Source organism: Drosophila yakuba, chromosome X, assembly GCF_016746365.2.
Source record: "Drosophila yakuba strain Tai18E2 chromosome X, Prin_Dyak_Tai18E2_2.1, whole genome shotgun sequence".
NCBI lineage: Eukaryota > Metazoa > Arthropoda > Insecta > Diptera > Drosophilidae > Drosophila > Drosophila yakuba.
The window spans coordinates 1,930,607-1,948,046 of NC_052526.2; the positions used below are offsets into that span (position 1 = coordinate 1,930,607).

General features: G+C 43.5%; 2 protein-coding genes across 3 annotated transcripts; one reads left to right on the forward strand and one right to left on the reverse strand.

The window, feature by feature from the left end:
* Positions 1–2,871: 2,871 nt before the first annotated feature.
* On the reverse strand, positions 2,872–8,805 carry LOC6523973. 2 transcript variants are annotated; one of them, XM_039373700.2, is made up of 5 exons: positions 8,639–8,805; positions 8,529–8,579; positions 8,283–8,458; positions 7,863–8,191; positions 2,872–7,806 (listed from the first exon to the last, which is right to left on the reverse strand). In XM_039373700.2, the coding sequence occupies exons 1-5, from the start codon at positions 8,641–8,643 to the stop codon at positions 2,932–2,934; spliced, it is 5,436 nt and encodes a 1,811-aa protein (XP_039229634.1). In that variant the 5' UTR covers positions 8,644–8,805; the 3' UTR covers positions 2,872–2,931. The 2 variants fall into 2 exon arrangements, with proteins under 2 accessions (XP_039229634.1, XP_039229638.1); XM_039373704.2 differs by having other exon boundaries at positions 8,529–8,590.
* A 3,034-nt stretch (positions 8,806–11,839) lies between these two features.
* Positions 11,840–13,207, forward strand: LOC6523974 (ADP-ribosylation factor-related protein 1). Its single transcript, XM_039373990.2, has 3 exons — positions 11,840–12,751; positions 12,818–12,904; positions 12,960–13,207. Exons 1-3 carry the CDS (start codon positions 12,119–12,121, stop codon positions 13,065–13,067), a joined length of 828 nt encoding a protein of 275 aa, XP_039229924.1. The 5' UTR covers positions 11,840–12,118; the 3' UTR covers positions 13,068–13,207.
* The last annotated feature ends 4,233 nt before the right edge of the window (positions 13,208–17,440 follow it).

Below are 17,440 nucleotides of genomic sequence, written 5' to 3' on the forward strand. Positions count from 1 at the left end.
ATTTTCGACAAGAACGGAAGAAAAGAACTACTATATTTAAATCACTACAAGTAAGCTTGCAAATTCTTCACACAAAAGCTCTTTATATAAATTGCTTTTATAATCGGAATAAAAATTAATTACCTTTTGTGGGGTAATCTGATTAAACATCCGAATTTTCACCCAAATCCGGTTGTCTTTATTGTCCTTTTAATGCCGTTTTATTTTACCCGTTACTTGTAGTTTAAACGGGTATACTAGAATCGTTGAACAGTATTTTAAAGTATATTGATAATCATTTAATTTCCCCTTACTACAGCACTCGCTCTGCTGCTTTTATATGTCAATCTGAATTCCTCGCGCTGCATAATTTAATTACTGGGTATTCAATAGTCGCGCACTCGACTACAGCGTCCCGTTTTGTTTTAAGTTCGATTTGTCCTGTTTTTGAAATGGGTCGCCGGCATCACTGGTGTGTGTGCGTGTGTGTGCCTGGGTGTGTGTGTGTGAGTGGGCCTCAAGGAGGGGGCTTATGAGGAAATTTGTTCCATTTTACGCTTTCTACACAAAAACAATAAATCGCTCACAGCATCAACAGCGTCAACTTTTCTAATGCAGCGGGTCGCTGGATGTTGAATGTTATATGTAGGATGTTGGCTGTAGGATGTTGGATGCAGGTCCTGTTGGCGAATTGGTAGGGGCGGTAAATTTGTGGAATGGTAAAATAGGTGGATGCAACCGGCGAAACGCTAACCGGGATGCCAACAATTGAGGCTGAAGCCATTTTAACTGCTACTTGAATGGTAACTGCACAAAAAACAAAAAAAAAACAAAAAAAAATAAGAGAAAAAAATAAACTAAATATGTATATGTATATGTGTGATTGCGCGTGGGTAAAAGTCTTTGGGGGCTAAAACTGTAAATTGTAATTTTCAACTTTTAAGTGGCTGCTACGTGTGAGGCTTTCCAGCCACAACCCTTCGTCCTCTGAAAATGATGATGGAAAATGGAAATGAAAATGAAGTTCTGCTTCCGCCACCCAGTTTACCATTCGCGCCCACTTCAGTGTTGACAAACGATTGCTTTGTTCAAAAAGTTAGACAGCAGCGGATAATACCAGTGTTGGCAAATGTAATGCGAGTGCAAATGTTTGGCTGATCAAATCAAATAATAAAATTTAATGATGAAATAACAGAAGTATTAGAACTATTTTTTACACATTAAAAACTTTTGTATCGTCAATAGTAAAGAGTAGAACTCTGTGAACTATGTCTTTCAATTAACAACGAATGCCCTTGTCTTAGCTCGAACAAAAAACCCACCTACGGAGACGGCAAGTGTAAGCAGGGCTTAGCCAGCTTTTGAGTGCTGGCCAACACACATAACCAGATCCAGGCGGAGTCTGGTTGTGATTGAGAGTGGGTCAGTGGGCGGGAACGGCCAAGTGAAAGTGAAGTAAACGTGATTGAAATTTTATCTCTGACAAGAAATCGAAAGATATATTTAGCCCCAGATGTGTGCTGGGTCACCGCCCCCACACATTTCGCATCTCATCCACAATCTCAACCGCCGCTCACAAACGGGGGATTTCGATGTGAATGTGAATGTTGATGGGGCTGGCGATAAGGATGGCTATATAGGGATGGCTATAGGGACGGCTATATGAATGTGTGTGCGTTTGCCAATTCAATTCTGCAACGGGTTACCCACTGCGGCGTTAACCAATACGTCGCCATCTTTCTCCTGACTCACTCGTTCTATACACCCCGCCCCCACTTGCCATCCCGTTTTGCACCCCGGCGTTATTTGCATTGAAATGTTGAGTAATTGGAAAACCAATCTGAAGCATCTGCAGCTCTTGTTTTGCATACCTCTGGCACCTTCCTAACCGACCTCGTCGACCTCGCCGATTTTTCAAACCGAAATCAACGTCGCAGTCACAAGAGCGGAACTGAAGGGAAGTGAACGAGGTGAGGACGCACCGATGCAAAGTACACTGGCATAAACATATCGCAAAAGAAAATATGAAATATAGCATATTAATACGAGAAACCAGAATTATATTTGCAACACATGACAATTATAATTTAAACAAAATCCGGTGGTTTAATAAATGTGTTAAATGACCCCAATGCACTTCGCTCTTAAATATTTTCCTAAAATTGTTTTTAAACATTCCAACATTTTCTGTTGATTTCTCTCTGTGCAGGGCTTTTATGGGTGGGTATACAGTGGGTCGACAGGTTGTTTCGCTTGTGGCGCTTCACTTGCTAAAAATAAATTGTTTTTAAACATCTCGCATCGCTCGACACGCTCGTCTGAGTGTCTGCTACAGGCACAGATACAGATACAGGCAGAGATACCGATACAGATAGAGATACTCCTTACTTACCCTATAGAGCATAGAACCGATAACAAAAACAGCAAAAGTACAACCACACCAACAATAGCAACAAAGGAAATGAGCCAAACGGCTGACAAAAGCCAGCAATGAACGCGCTTCCGGTGAAAGCTTCCTCTTCGATTCCTGAAGCTATTTGTTAACAATTTTGTAGATTTATATGCGCATACCAGATTCTTTTTGCTGCAATAAACCTTGCATGATTATTAATACGAAAATTATTGCAATATGGTGTAAGTTGTTGAACTTTTGAAATTTTAACTCAAAAATACTTTTTTTTTTTTGTTTTTTTCCCTAATGTTTTAACTTGTGAACCCACAATTATAGTTAATGAACTATAATTAACACAGTATTTAACTCTGTGGCTCGATGAATTATCAGAATTATATTAATTCCCCTAACTAGTCAATCATGGAATATGTAAATTAAATATTAACGTTTTCGTTTGCAGTTATTTTTTGTTTCCTTCCCTCAAAATAAAAAGTATAAAATATATCACCAGGCCGTATTAAAACCAATTTACATAAAAATATTCATAAACTATTACCCATCTAGCAAGGCTTTCGGTTATAGCAATAGGGTTTTCCGTATGGGTAATTTGTGCTGATCATATCGCATGGTTGTTCTGGAGTTGCGGTACTAGAACTGGGAGAAGTCGCTCCTCGATTATTCGGAGTGCTCGGTGTGTTTGGGGTGCTTGGTGTTCTCCGCGCACTTCGACTGCGATTCGAAGACCTCACTGGTTGAGGAGTCTCGGGCTGAGTTTGATTACCCACCGAATTCTGGCTATAAATCAATTGATCGAATGGTCTATAGTTATCCATGGATTGAAAGCCATGCTGGGAGGTATTCTGATGAGAGCTGGCACCGGTGGACTCAAACTGTGGCATTGAAAGGTCTTCTATCATGGGATGCCCGGAGTTATTCGAAGTATCGGCCGTATTCTGGAAAACCCTGGTCACTGAAGTGGTCGAGCTCTGAACCGTTACTTCTTTCACCACTTCCGATGGTCCCTTCGTGGTATCCTTCAGTATAGATGGAGCACTCTCATCGGCGAGCTGTTTGCTGCTGCTTATCTGCTCCTGTCGAGGGGACTTTGTTGCATGGTGCTTCTCGGTTCTAGTAGAACTAGGCAAGGTCGTGGAGTTAAAGAAGTTAGGCTGAGTCTGATCTTCCAAATTCTCGCTGGGCATGGTCAACTGATGGCGCCTCGGTTGATAGGATACGTCCTCAAATGTGGGCATTGACTCATCCTCCAAGCGACCACCACTGCAATTATCCCAAGCTCGACTTCTGGCGTTTTTCTGCGGAGATGTGGAAGGGCAATCAGCCAGCATATCCGATTTATCCTGCCGTGAATGATACGATGGAGCACTCTCGTTGGCCAACAATTCCGAGGGATACGAAATGTCGGGAGGACGTCGCGCTATTGATTTAGAATCGTTAATAGCTAAGGATTCATTTAGCGGCATAGAAACATCCTCCAAGCACTCGTTTGTCATCTCGGGCATATGTCTTGAGGTCATTCGAGAGCTTGGAGCAAAACTGGGTGCACTCACATCCTCGAGGCATTCGTTGGTCCTAGGCCCTCCGCGCGTTCCGCTCACCTTATCCTCAACGCATTCACTGTGCTGGGTTCGATTTAAGAAACCCGAGGGCATACTGATGTCCTCCAGGCGATGGCTGTTCTGGACACCACGTCGCGATGACCCAGAGATGTCGCCAAACGTTGGCATTGTCATATCCTCCAGGCACTCATTTGTCACCGACCTTTTATTTTGCCTCGGGCTTCTACCTCGCGAAACTGTACTATGGGACGTCAAGTTGCCATGTCTTCGACTGGTTCCCTCAGCAGTACTTCTTACGAAGGACGGCTGACTTACGTCGTTTAAGCACTCACTTGGTAAAGTCATTTGCCTTCTGGGTGTACCAAATACTTCTCCATACGATGGCATGGTCATGTCATCTAAACATTCGTTAGTCGTCATTTCGTTTCGGGACCGCTGCCTTGGCGTGGTGCTACTTCCTGGCATTGAGTTTGTATTTCTTACAAATGATGGCATTGAAATGTCCTCAAGGCATTCATTTGAAGCTCGACTCGGACCAAAAGTACCAAACGATGGCATCGTAATATTATCCAAGTTTTCGTTGGTCATCAGTCCTTGAATTATTTGCATTTGGTTGGGGCTCCTACCTGGAAACGATCTAAAGGCCTCAGGACAATCAGTAAATCCAGTTCCATGACTTGGATCACCAAACGATGGCATGGTCATGTCATCCAAGCATTCTGTGGTCGCATTCTGATTCGATCTTTGCGATGGCGTGTGGCACCTTCGTCTAGACATTCCTGAATTCGTTCCATATGAAGGCATTGAAATATCTTCAAGGCATTCACTAGTAGCGTGTCCACGTGCTGAACTACCAAAGGAAGGCATGGTCATGTCGTCCAGCCGCTCGTTAGTTATCGCTCCTTGTCTGGATCTTTGCATCATCGACGCTCCTCGTCTTGTGCTTTCAAGTGGCATATGACTACGTCGTCTATAAAATCCTGTAGTTTCACCAAATGAAGGCATCGTAACATCCTCAAGACATTCATTAGTAACAGGTCCTCCGTAGGATCTTCCAAATGATGGCATAGTCATATCATCCAAGCATTCATGGGTTAACGTTCTTTGCCTTAGGCTCTGCATTGGCCTAGGACTTTTACCTCTAGACGACCGTGTAGTTTCTGCGAAAGTTGGCATTGTACTACCAAAAGATGGCATAGTCATATCATCCAAACATTCTTCTCTGGTGCTCTGAATTGGTGTTGGACATCTATGCCTCAGCGATCCGGTATTATCCCGATATGAAGGCATTGAAATGTCCTCGAGACATTCATTTGTAGCTGTATGTCGACTTAAAGTACCAAAGGATGCCATGGCAACCTCATCCAAGCATTCGTTAGTCATTGCTCCTTGTCTTGACCTTTGCATAGACGGAAAGGTATTTACCCAGGATGCTCTCGTATTGTTAACATACGAAGGCATTGATATATTCTCAATACATTCATTGGTATTAAATTCTGGACTTGAGCCAGTGATATTCTTCGTATGTCGGCTGGGAGTCCTTCGACCTGTAGATTGTGAAATACCTCCAAACGATGGCATTGTTTGATCATCCAAACACTCGCTTGTGAACTGCCCTCTTCTCGGAGTTGGTATTCTTTGCCGCGGACTACTTGCTGTGGATCTGCCCGATACATCTCCAATAGAAGGCATAGTAACATCTTCCAAACATTCATTAGTCCTCATGGCAGATAAGTCGGTAATAGGTGGCATGGATGTCTGACGTCGTGCAGTACTCTTTCTCCTAGTAGAATATGAAATACCACCAAATGATGGCATTGTCACATCTTCGAGACATTCAATGGAGGAATGAGGTTTACTTAGGTTGCGTTTACTTCGAACACTCCTACCAACCGATCTACTTCTTCCAAATGCAGGCTCACATTCAGTTCTTCGCGATATTCCAGAAATATTGCCAAAGTTCGGCATGCTCATGTCGTCAAGGCACTCGCTGGGTAGGCCAGTAGTTTGTCTTCTAGATGGACCAGAAATACCTGCAAGGGACGGTGCACTCATGTCCTCCAAGCACTCACTAGGCATGGTCAACTGTCTCTGTTCGGGGCCCATCGAAACAGCACCAAACGAAGGCATAGTTATGTCGTCCAAGCACTCATTTGTCGGTGGACATCTGGTGGAACTAGCACATGGATTTGGGGATGACAGTGTGCCTCGCCTTCTGCTGGAACCTCGGGAGACGCTTCGTCCAAAGGATGGGGCACTAACGTCGTCCAAGCACTCACTTGGCAGGGTCATTTGTCTTCTGGACGCAGCAGATACTCCAGATATTGAAGGCATGGTCACATCATCCAAACACTCGTTGGTCATCGAACCATGTGATGTACGTGGGGCATCGAAAGGACTTGACGATTTTGCGGATCTTTGTTGGCGCTTTGAACTTCTGCTCCTGGATTTGGTAGACACTTCTCGAAAAGATGGCATCGATACGTCCTCCAAGCACTCATTGGTCGTATGACCACGACCCGAACTTGCGAATGATGGTGCAGATATATCTCCAATATTTTGCGATGGCATTGTTAACTGCTGGCGCCTTGATCGTTTTATTTTCGATGTTCCTGATACTCCTCCGTACGATGGCATTGACACATCTTCCAGGCATTCGTTTGCATCTCCATATCTGGTTGAGTGTGCAAACGAAGGGGCCGATATATCGTCGATATTGGTTCTCTGCCGGCGGCTTGATCCTCGTGAACTGCTCTTCGCAAAGGATGGCGCACTCACATCATTCAGGCATTCGTTGGGAAGCGTTAACTGCCTTCTGGAGGATCCTGAAACTCCACCAAACGATGGCATGGTCATATCATCCAAGCACTCGTTTGTCATCCTCGATGGCATGGATATCTGATGTCGGTCGGAACTTCTCCCTCTTGAAAGGCCACCAAAAGATGGCATTGTCATGTCCTCCAGACATTCGCTGGGCATTGTTTGTCCTCGAGACATGTTTCCCCTGGAAGCCTGCGATATTGGGCCAAAAGATGGCATCGTAATTTCATCTAGGCATTCGTTAGTCATTGGTTTCCTCAAGATACTGGTATATGTGGGTTCAGATATATCGTTGATGTTTGGCTTTGACATCGATCTTTGCGTTTGACGACGGCTTCGGTTCGGTGACGCGCTTGATGATCTTCCAAACGATGGCATGGTCATGTCATCCAGGCATTCATTTGTGGTTTGCCCTCGTCCGGAGCTGACTAAAGTTGGGGCCGAGGTATCACTTATATTACGCGCACCCCTAGACCTCTGCCTCCGCCGGGGACTTCTGCTTCTGGATACATTGGAAACCTCTTCAAAGGCGGGCATTGATATGTCCTCCAGGCACTCGTTGGTAGTTCGATCCCTGGTGGTGTCGCCAAAAGATGGCGCCGATATGTCCCAAAGGTTCTGCGAAGGCATCGACAATTGCCTTCTGGAACTCTGTCTACTCCTTCTACGTGATCTACTCCTCTCGAACGTGGGCTGGCTCACATCCTCGAGGCATTCGCTAGGCATTGTTGGCTGTCTTCGCGATAGTACAGAACTATTGGCAAACGATGGCATGGTCTCGTTCTCCAGAATGTCCTGCGAGGACATGACCTCCAAACATTCATTCGGCATCGTGGGATCATGATACGAGGGCATTGTCTCATCCATTAGGTTTTCAGATTCGTTTGGCGAGGAGAAATTAAGATGACGTCCAGGCTTACCGCCCTCACCAGCCGGTGTGCAATCCAGTGAGGGTGTATTCGAAATGGTCGTCTCATCCACGTGACTGGTTACATGGCCACTTGGGTCGCGATGGGTGTATATTCTGCGATGCGTTTTCTGTGGATTCAATCAATTAGTCCCTATAAATGAATTGGTATTCATTAAATACATACATGTTGTTGCATTGCGCAGTCATCCGATCGGCGGTGTTGATTGGAACGATTAATGCGTTCACGAATACTCCTAAAGCGATCCAGAATCTCACCATACACATCATCCACATGGCTTTGGGAGACTTCGCACATATCCGGAGCCGAAACATCGGCCAGAAACTCTCCTCGCAAATCGGACATCTGCGATGGCAGGCTAAGATCAAAACCAGGCGCCGACATATCCGCCAGGCACTCCTCGGGCAGATTGCTCAGATTAAGAGCCGTTTCATACGCTTGACGACGTGGTTGTGCTTGGCGAAAGGTTTCCATGGCCGCAGCATCGGTTTCATCTGAATAAAATAAAATAGAGGAAAACCAATTTGATATTAATTGAGAAATATATTTCAGAAACGAATCACACTTGGGATACCAAATACTCACAGGTCATGTCCCTAAACATGCGTGGATGGCGCCATTCCTCATTGCCAGTCAATCCGAAATCGCTTGGATTGTACCGACGTGCCCGTCCACGAAATCCAGGACGAAGATGCTCCGGAGTGCTAACCAAATCGGCACCCCGCGGCGTGCAGCGTGCCATCTGGATGCTTCTCGGGCTTCTGGAAGAAAAAATAAACCCAATGTTCTGTTCAAAAACCAACAATCGCTCCATGCGAGGGATACACTCACCTATTGTTGCATTCCACAGACCCATTTGGACCGGTTTGTCCCCTCTCCCTACTGTAAAAATCCTTGGGTAAAATGTTGTATTCCCATTGAGAAATGCGTTGCCAACTCACCTCATGCTCCCCGCTAGTTGTGAAATTGGCTCAGCATTCAGCCTGGATGAGAATATCTGGTTCCGAATCTCTGAGGGAAAGTGTTCGAGAGGTGTGTCGTCTGCTTCAGGTCGTAGAAAATTGTAGGAAAATCAATAGGCCAGTAGGTCAGTGGCTGCTCCGATTCGTTGCCATCATTTGACAGCCCATTTCCATTCCCATTCCCACTCTCAATTTTCATTTTCGAATTTTTTTTTCTTCCTTTTTATGTTGCGCAGACAGACTGGCAAAGTGTGTCAAGCATCCGTGACTCTATTTCTTATCCAATTAAACAATTATGGAGTGCTCATTAAGGCAGGTTGTTCGAGAAGCGCCGAGAGCGGCTTGATTTCATTTTTTGGTTTTATTTTTTATTGGTTTTTTTTTTTTTAATTTTTTACTTGACAACCACTTCCGTTTGGCACATAGTTTTTCATTCGGTTATCCTTCGACTTCATTGGCTTTGCATAGAGGATAGCATCTATGGGAGGACTGGACAAAAGATGATGATGACGACGACGGCGACGGCGATGAGGTGTTCGAGCTGGCTAAGCGCGTCAAGTCGTCACACGAAACCGCTTTCATTTCCGCCAAACACAATTGCATCATTAGCGATGCAATCTCCGTTACTTAACGTAACCGCAACATGCCGGAAATGAAATCCGAGGCAAGCTGCTGCTCCGCTGGCTAAACTTTTGCCACGGTGAACGACTCGACAAGTGCGACTGGCCGGAAAAGTCGGAAAAGCTGCGAAATCTGCGAGAGCCGTAACAAAAACAAAAAAAAAACAAAACGAGAATAGAAGAGAAGAACGCTCGTCCACACAAGCACAAGGAAATATGACGTCGCCATGTGGCATAGGAATAGTCAAAGCGGATTGGGATAAGAACGATAGACGAAGGACACAAGAACACAATGACCCAGAGCCAAGGCAACCGGAAAACGAACGAAATGACGCTGCGGCGCAGGAATAATCGAATGAAGCCAGATCCTGGTCCTGGTTCTGGTTGTGTTCCTGGTGCTGTTCCTGGTGCTGTTCCTGGTTATGTTCCTGGTTCTGCGGTACCAGTTGAGTGTGAGCTAGCGTGGCTAGCGTGCGTCGAGGAGCGATTGCGACGAGCCGCTTCATTTAGCTGGGGGTTGTAATGGCGTGGAGTGGCGCTGAAGAGGTGAAGCAGGGCCTTCGGCGTCAGCCACGTGCAAATATTTGACTTAAGCTTGGCAAAAGCCACACATGCGAGGGCTGTTCAAGCGATAGTCCGCGCTGCGAACCGCGTGAAACGGATTTGTGAATGCCAATCACTGGAAATCACGGCTAAAAGTACTGCGGCTACACCAGTAATAGAATGCAGTAATAGTGGTATCGAATTTTAAAATGTGCGAACATTATCCTTAATAAAGCTGCATTGAAACTGCGAATCGTGGAGCATTCTGAGCAATCTGTGGATTGCCACTCGCTAGTCGACTGTAATTTGTGAGGGTGCCGTGCAGCAAGCAATCAACTGCCGCTCCAGCAGCCGCGTATTTGCATATGCACCCGTGTCCTGCCGCCCCGCATCCTGCCACCTGGCCATCCATCCGCCCACTCACCTAACAAAACGCAGAACGAAGCTACCGGGTTGTCACTTTTCGCACCGCTTTGAGCCGCATTAATGCGCATATTAAAATGGTCGCAGACGATGGTGAAGGCATGCAAAACTAATGTCAGTCATCGTCGGCTTGGCCATAAGCCCAGAAACTGGATATTTAGATGAGGCACGGGTGCACTCAAATAAATATGGAGCACGGTTTAATCCAGGAAAGTCCATATAAGCAAATATCCAATTAGCAAAACAAATATTTATATAACACTCACAGTTGAAATCAAATTTTGAAAGCACATTTTCAGAAAGTTCAGAACAAATTATTCGTTAAAATAAAAACATTTACAAAATATTACTATTATTATTCCAAATAGAATACAATGGGTTTCGGCAACAATTTTTAATTATTACAAGCTTGAGCTTAGTTAAAAAAGGAAATCCCAATACTTTTCTTTAAAAAGCAATAGAGAAATTAAAACATCTAACGTAAGCGGTGCCTCTATTTTCCACTCCTTGTGTCATGGAACAGAATCAGGATCTGGACAAAAGGATTGCTGGCGACTGCCTTAAGGCTACAGACGACTTTTCTTCCCCCCAAAGTTCGGTGAACGTTTAGCTTGCTTACTTTCCAATTTGTTGGCCAAAAAGATGAAGGCGAATGGGCCATGGACCATGCGCCCAGACTCCATTCACATCATAATGCATTGGAATGGCACAAAGGACTGTGGACTTTGGACTTGGGTGGGGCAAACATGGCTACACATACGGCCACATGGAGAGCGATTAGCGCGAATTTATCAAGGACTCCTTTCTGGTTTATGGCCCATTGAAAGCCACAAAGCCACAAACACCGCAGCTTCATCAAAGATACATTATGTGTGTGCAGAGATTATACATTCACAAACATCGGGCAATGGCTGTTTGGCCATTATCAAAGCAAAAGGCCACTTGTTCAGCTCGTTGGTAATCAGGAAATGCAATCGAATCAATAACTAGCCAAGTTTTGTTTGTACAAACAAACAGTTGGTGTTTAAAATCAGCGGCAAGTCTGGGGGTGACACAAAACAGGTAATTTTAAAATTCCCCTTTATTGGGAAAATTGGCAAAATGGGAAATGCAAAAGTACCGAAGCAGAGAGAAAAATCCCAATATTACTTTTGGGACAACTGGCGCCAGCTAGCGGCGACAATGGGCATATAGCTTTTCATTCGAACTTCAAAAATATACATATATAATCTAGAAAAAAACGCTCAAGCGGACTTTAAAAGTAACATTTTTAGTTTTACAGAAGTTGCTGAATTTAAAAGTAACATTTTTACTTTTACAGTAGTTGCTGACTTTAAAAGTAACATTTTTACTTTTACAGAAGTTTAGCAAATGCTAATAACATTTCTAAATAAAAATCGCTTTTAAAATACATTTAAAATACATACATTGTAAGCACATAAGTACGAAATAGAAAGTTTTCTAATAACAGAATTGTTTGGCATTCAGGTTTTATTAAATGATGTTTTTATAGGTTAGCTGCCATATAATTTATTTCAGAACTTTACTAATATATATTTTAAATATCCATTATAGGTATTTCACAGGCAATGGCCCAAATTTGGACTACCCTACCCCCCGAATAAAAAGTGAACTGGCAGCCACTTACGTGGAAATGCCATCCCTCGTCGAATTGGTTGACTTGGCAACTGGCCTAGGTATACTGGCCAAAACATTGGACTTTCTGGCGTTGCCCGTGACGACTACCTGACGCAGTCAGCTGTCCACCGGTGGCAGGTAAATAAACAAGTATTTCCATCAAATCACAAAAAGAGTTGCAGTGAAAAGCAAGCAAATTTTGAAAGAAATATTCACAAAAATGGCCACGTGCTAGATGGGTTTACTGTGCGCCAAGCTGCGCGACTGCTGTTGTTACCAAGCCATCAGTTGTTGTCGAAATAGTTTGCCTCCGATTGAGGACTTCCAGGTGCTGATCCTTGGACCCTCGGGCAGTGGCAAAACGGAGCTGGGACACCGCTTGAGCCGAGTGCCACGTGCCCTGGATGACCAGGAGGCCACAAATGGAGTGCGTTGCTATCAGATGTCAGCAGTGGAGCCACCAGCAGAGCTCCAGCTCACCGAAGTCGGTGGCAATGCGGAGATGCAGCGCCTGTGGAAGCACTATTATGCCACCTCGCATGCCCTAATATATTGCTTTGATCTGGCTGCGGATCCAATTAAAATGGAGGGCACATTCGCACTGCTAACCGATTGCCTACTGGGCACTCAGCTGGCTGGTAAACCAGTGCTACTGGTGGCTTCACGTCATCGGGTTGGCGTCCAGCTGTACGACGTGGAATATGCGTTCGGTTTGGAAGAGCTGGCCAAATCCTGCGGATGTCCACTGCTCATCTGTCACATGGACGAGGCGGAAGACCTGCAGCGGGGAATCCGATGGCTGTGCCACCAATTGTTGGCCAGGAAATCGCAATTGGATCAGTGGATTCGATACGATGTAAATATGCAGGTGAGTTACCATACAAATAGGAAACCATTTAATGGTAAAATAAATCTAAATTTTCTTTATTTCTAGGCGTGGCAGCGCCGAAAGCGATCGCTTTTATCCACCGGAAAACTAGCTCAAGTTCATAGACATCGTTTTCGGCGACAGACACGAAAGGTGAGTCAATTTTAAATTATTAAATTTTTATTAATTATCACTGAAATTCCCACAGATATTGCCTGCTATCCAAGGGTTTGGTGGAACGAAAAAAAGACCCAGTACAGCACCACCCAAAATTTTCTTTGTAAATTCGCAACGAGAAGAAAGGAACAAGTTTTAGAACGAAGTGATCAAGTGCGCATTTAAAGTGCCAAACAAAAAATGAAATTAAATCATTAAAGTTTTTTTACCAGTGGCTATTTTTGCCATAAGTTTAGTTTAAAAATTGTAAGTCTAATTAAATGTGAACACGTTTTACTCAAACAATTAACTGTCATTTTATTTATTTTATTATTTTTGTCTAATTAAATGTGAACACGTTTTACTCAAACAATTAAGTGTCATTTTATTTTTGTTCAAAACGTAAAGGTAAAGAAGTTTCCAACGTAATTGTACACTTTTGCATGTCATCATTGATCAAAGTTAAACTGTGAATTACAAAACTTGCCAATGCATTGACTGATATCAGCCAAATATCTCAATGTCATTGAACAACAAGTAAGTGTAAGTGGAACATCAATTCAAGTGAATAACACAGAACAACTACAGAAATGTGTTGTGAAGGCAAGTTTGACATTTCCACTGTTTTGTCTGTCAATTTGAATCGAACAGGAGTTAATCAATTGCCCTGGCAAGCGAATTATACATTTCGCACAATTTATGACGAACCCTCCGGTCGACTCTGTTCGTTGTCAGCTCTAATTAACAATTACAAGATGGCCCAAGTGGCTAGGATTTCGAATTCGACATTGTGTGGCGTTTTAAATTACATTTCTTAAAAGCTCCCACAGTTGCTACATTAGCGGTCAATAGAACAGCACTAAATATGAATTCTACTTTAAATAAGACTTAAAAACAATGATCTTTCTATTTGAAAATATTGCTGATCAGAAATATATACACATGCTTCGCAAGTGTATTGAAATTGCATTTTAACAGCTTAAGATTTGTGCATAATTTGTAGTTTCGAAAGGCCTTTTGCTAGCTTGTAACATAGCACAAGTAACATAAATCTCCCCAAATTATTTGTGCTATTATCTAGACCGCAACTGTATGAATGTAAGTATGCAAAAAGGCATCGCTTTCGACCAGATTCTGGCCAGACATCCTGATGGGATATGAACGTGGGTATCGCTGAGGAGTGGGCGGTGGTTGGTGGGCTGGGTGTCAGCCAGTCGATGATGTATTACCGAACAGCAATAAGCAAACCACAAGAAGGAGCACACACACATGGTCGGTGACTCCCGGAGGCGGGTGAAATCAAACAATTACTAATACACTGACATCGATTCGCACCCACCTCGCAGTTTTCGAAGGGCAGGGATGATGAGGTTGGTGCAGGATTCAGGATTCAGAACTCCGGATTCGGCTTGGTGGCACGGAGAGATGGTGACATTGATGATTGCGGCTCGGCGGCGTCTGGAGACGCCGGAACGTGTGCTCGTAATAATCCCATGGCGCACAGACTGGGTTAGAACGATAGGATCAGGAGTTTTTAATGTAAAAATTACACAGCCAATTACTCGGAACTCTATACGGATAATAATTGTAATAATTATTATTGAGCCAAATCTATAATTCAGGTAAAATGCCATTCACGTCCCTGACATAATTTAATTTAACATAATTGTTTACATTGAACATAATATTATCCACTTGTAAGCTAACGTTTGTGTTTAAATAATGACCTTTCCTATTTTTGTGACCTCTGCTGTTGCACCAGCCGCCGCTGCAGTTAGTCCGAGCTGCCAGGAACACACGCACACACACCAATGGAAACGCACATCGACAAGGACACCAATACCACCTTACCGCACCCAAACAAACATGTGTCGCCGTGTGTTGTAGCGAAAAGTGTAAAATAAGCATCAATCATCGCTTATTCGAGTTGTCATCAATCACATACACGCCGCACACACTCACATACATACGAAGGATACGCTGCGGTGACACCAACAACAACAATAACAACAGTACCAAAAACAGCACCGTACAACTGAAAAAGGAGAGCCCATCGATGTCTCACCGTTATCCCGGATAGTTAGTTTCTAAGGCAGGGGCATCCTCGTATCTGCAAATTTGCAACCCCCAGGCAAAACAGGACTGGTGATATCCCATAGCTAGATATGCATCTGTAGCACCACTTGAAACAGGATCCATAAACTACAGTTGCTGCATTATAATGTGTTCTTCGGTAAAAATAGATTTAAGCTTCATGGTATTACCAAGTGTAAAAACTAGTATTATTAACAATTTATTCTCGACCAAAAGTACTTGTAAATGCAATTGAGCTCAAGTTACTCTCTATAACTTTTTATACCTTAGACACCTACTATGTACCTAGTACCTATGGCCATTTTCGAGTACCTCCTTTAATCCCATCTAAAATATACCTTGCCCCCTTTTTCCCAGCACTGTTCACCACCAATCCTTCCGGTCATTGTCCTCGCAAGGGGCATTTCTAATCCGTTTCGCCGGGCGAGTTATTAAATTATCAAGTTGCACGATCGCGCCTGTCACACGTCTGTCAACAGTCAACGAAAGCGCGTAACGAAATATCCAAATACCCAAAAATCCGTATAACCGAATATACGAGGACAACCCTCATCAAGGGTTGTATGTGCATTTTTCAGAGTGACTACCGCGTGCGCCAAGGCGGAAACTAAAGATTTAATCGCCATTTATGGACAATTTTTCAGACTTTTTACGATTATGCGCTCGTATGACGGCCAACCAACGAGTTGTCAAACAACAAAAATTGGACACCGACGCACAAAAAAAAAAGAAAAAAAACAGAAGGAAAGCGAGTTACCCCTTAAGGGAGTGATGGGCGATAAACCCTTGCCCAAAGAGCAAATTAATCTACAGGACTTGCCCCAAACTTGTTCATCAACTCGATATCTGTTAGCACTCCACGAATGGTTGCTCATTCGATTGGCGTTTCGCGTTTGGCACTGAGAAGTAAATCACATGCAAAATCAAGTACTAAGTCAAAATTCGAGCAAATCAGTAACAAAATAACATACAACGGACATATACTATATGAATCATAATATATAATTATATTAATACTAACTAATATTAATGAAGCAAAGTATTTATTTATATGTAAAATTATTATTTATATATATAATATATTATTATATTATTTATAAATAATATTTATTTATTTAAACGTATGTAAAAAAAATGTCTTTGCCATTACACACTGCAGACTAAAATTTTCTTTTCTCTGTGCAACGCGGACTTGCCGCGGTCAGCGCAAAACAATTGTGCCGGTCAAATGACAGCGGGTTTCAATTTCATTTCGGTGCAACAATGGTGTTATGCTAAACGGATCCGGGTCTAATGTTTTTACGTAACCAATCCGCCTGGGGGGGCCAAAAACTCCGAGCCTCATATATAATCGAATAAAGTCACGCCGCTTTAACATTTGCGGTCAGCACGTGAGGCTGTGGACAATTCGTATCCTTCGTCTCCTTTTTTGTTCCTTTTGCATCTTTTTTGGTCCTTGGCTGGGATGGTGGATTAAGGGGGGACTGGACTGGACAGGTAAACCGGGTGACACGATATACGAAGCGATACGCTGCGCTCATTGTGTGTGCGCCAAACAAAGTTGCCGCAAAAAGGCTGCAGGACATGTGCACGAAATTAATTTCCAGGGCAGCCGGATGAAGGACGCGAAGAATGGAGGCGGAGAAGCGCTCTTTTTAATCCAACATGATATCGCCCGCAAAATGCAAAGCGGCCGAGGTCGCTCCACTGTACAGTGCGACTTCAATGGATCTAACTAAATGGTGGTGGCTCAATGTTTTACTTCACAGCCAAAGCCGCAAAACTACGACTTTTGTAATGAAATTTTCTCTAAACAAATTGTTTAAAATTCAATTAAAGTAAATTATGGATTTTTTTTTTGTATTTTTAGGTTTTACACTAATATAGATAGAGCTATTAATACTTTGACATTATTTTGTATGATATTTTTCTGATTAAATAATAGTAGATTTACTGAGTGGACTATGTTTAACCAGTATTTTGTTGAACAGTATTGACTGTATTTTCCGGCAGATCTTTGGCACGGACGTAGCTGCAAAAATCCGAAAGCGGATTAAACGTATTCGTGAGAATTCGTCAGCGATTTCACACCTGTTCGACGGGCAGCAGCGAGGACCTGGCCACGAATACGGACAGGACCTCAATCACGGCCCCTCTCGTCCGGAATGGCATAAAATGCCAATTAGAATTTCAAGTTCGCAGTCCGTTGGTCCGCCTTAAGCGCTCCGTGTTCGGGTTTTCCAGCCTCCACCCACTCTACTGTATACTATATGTATGTATGTACATACATATATCTTACCCAACGCAAATTGTTTATCGCCCCCAGGGGTTCTTTATTAACTTTACGGCGTATCGGCCGAGTGAGAACTGACCTCTCTCTCTCTACTTTGCCAGCGGCTAAATCTCCAGCCCTCGACTTTCGATTTCCATCCGCTTCGA

Bases quoted from the DNA above. Each gene is read 5' to 3' on its own strand.
- LOC6523973 (XM_039373700.2), bottom strand. The intron at 8,459-8,528 runs GTGAGTGTATCC...TTTTTCTTCCAG, and splicing joins TCTGTGGAATGCAACAATAG to AAGCCCGAGAAGCATCCAGA. The intron at 8,192-8,282 runs GTGAGTATTTGG...TATTTTATTCAG, and splicing joins CATGTTTAGGGACATGACCT to ATGAAACCGATGCTGCGGCC.
- LOC6523974 (XM_039373990.2), top strand. From the start codon at position 12,119: ATGGGTTTACTGTGCGCCAAGCTGCGCGACTGCTGTTGTTACCAAGCC. The intron at 12,752-12,817 runs GTGAGTTACCAT...CTTTATTTCTAG, and splicing joins GATACGATGTAAATATGCAG to GCGTGGCAGCGCCGAAAGCG. The intron at 12,905-12,959 runs GTGAGTCAATTT...AAATTCCCACAG, and splicing joins TTCGGCGACAGACACGAAAG to ATATTGCCTGCTATCCAAGG.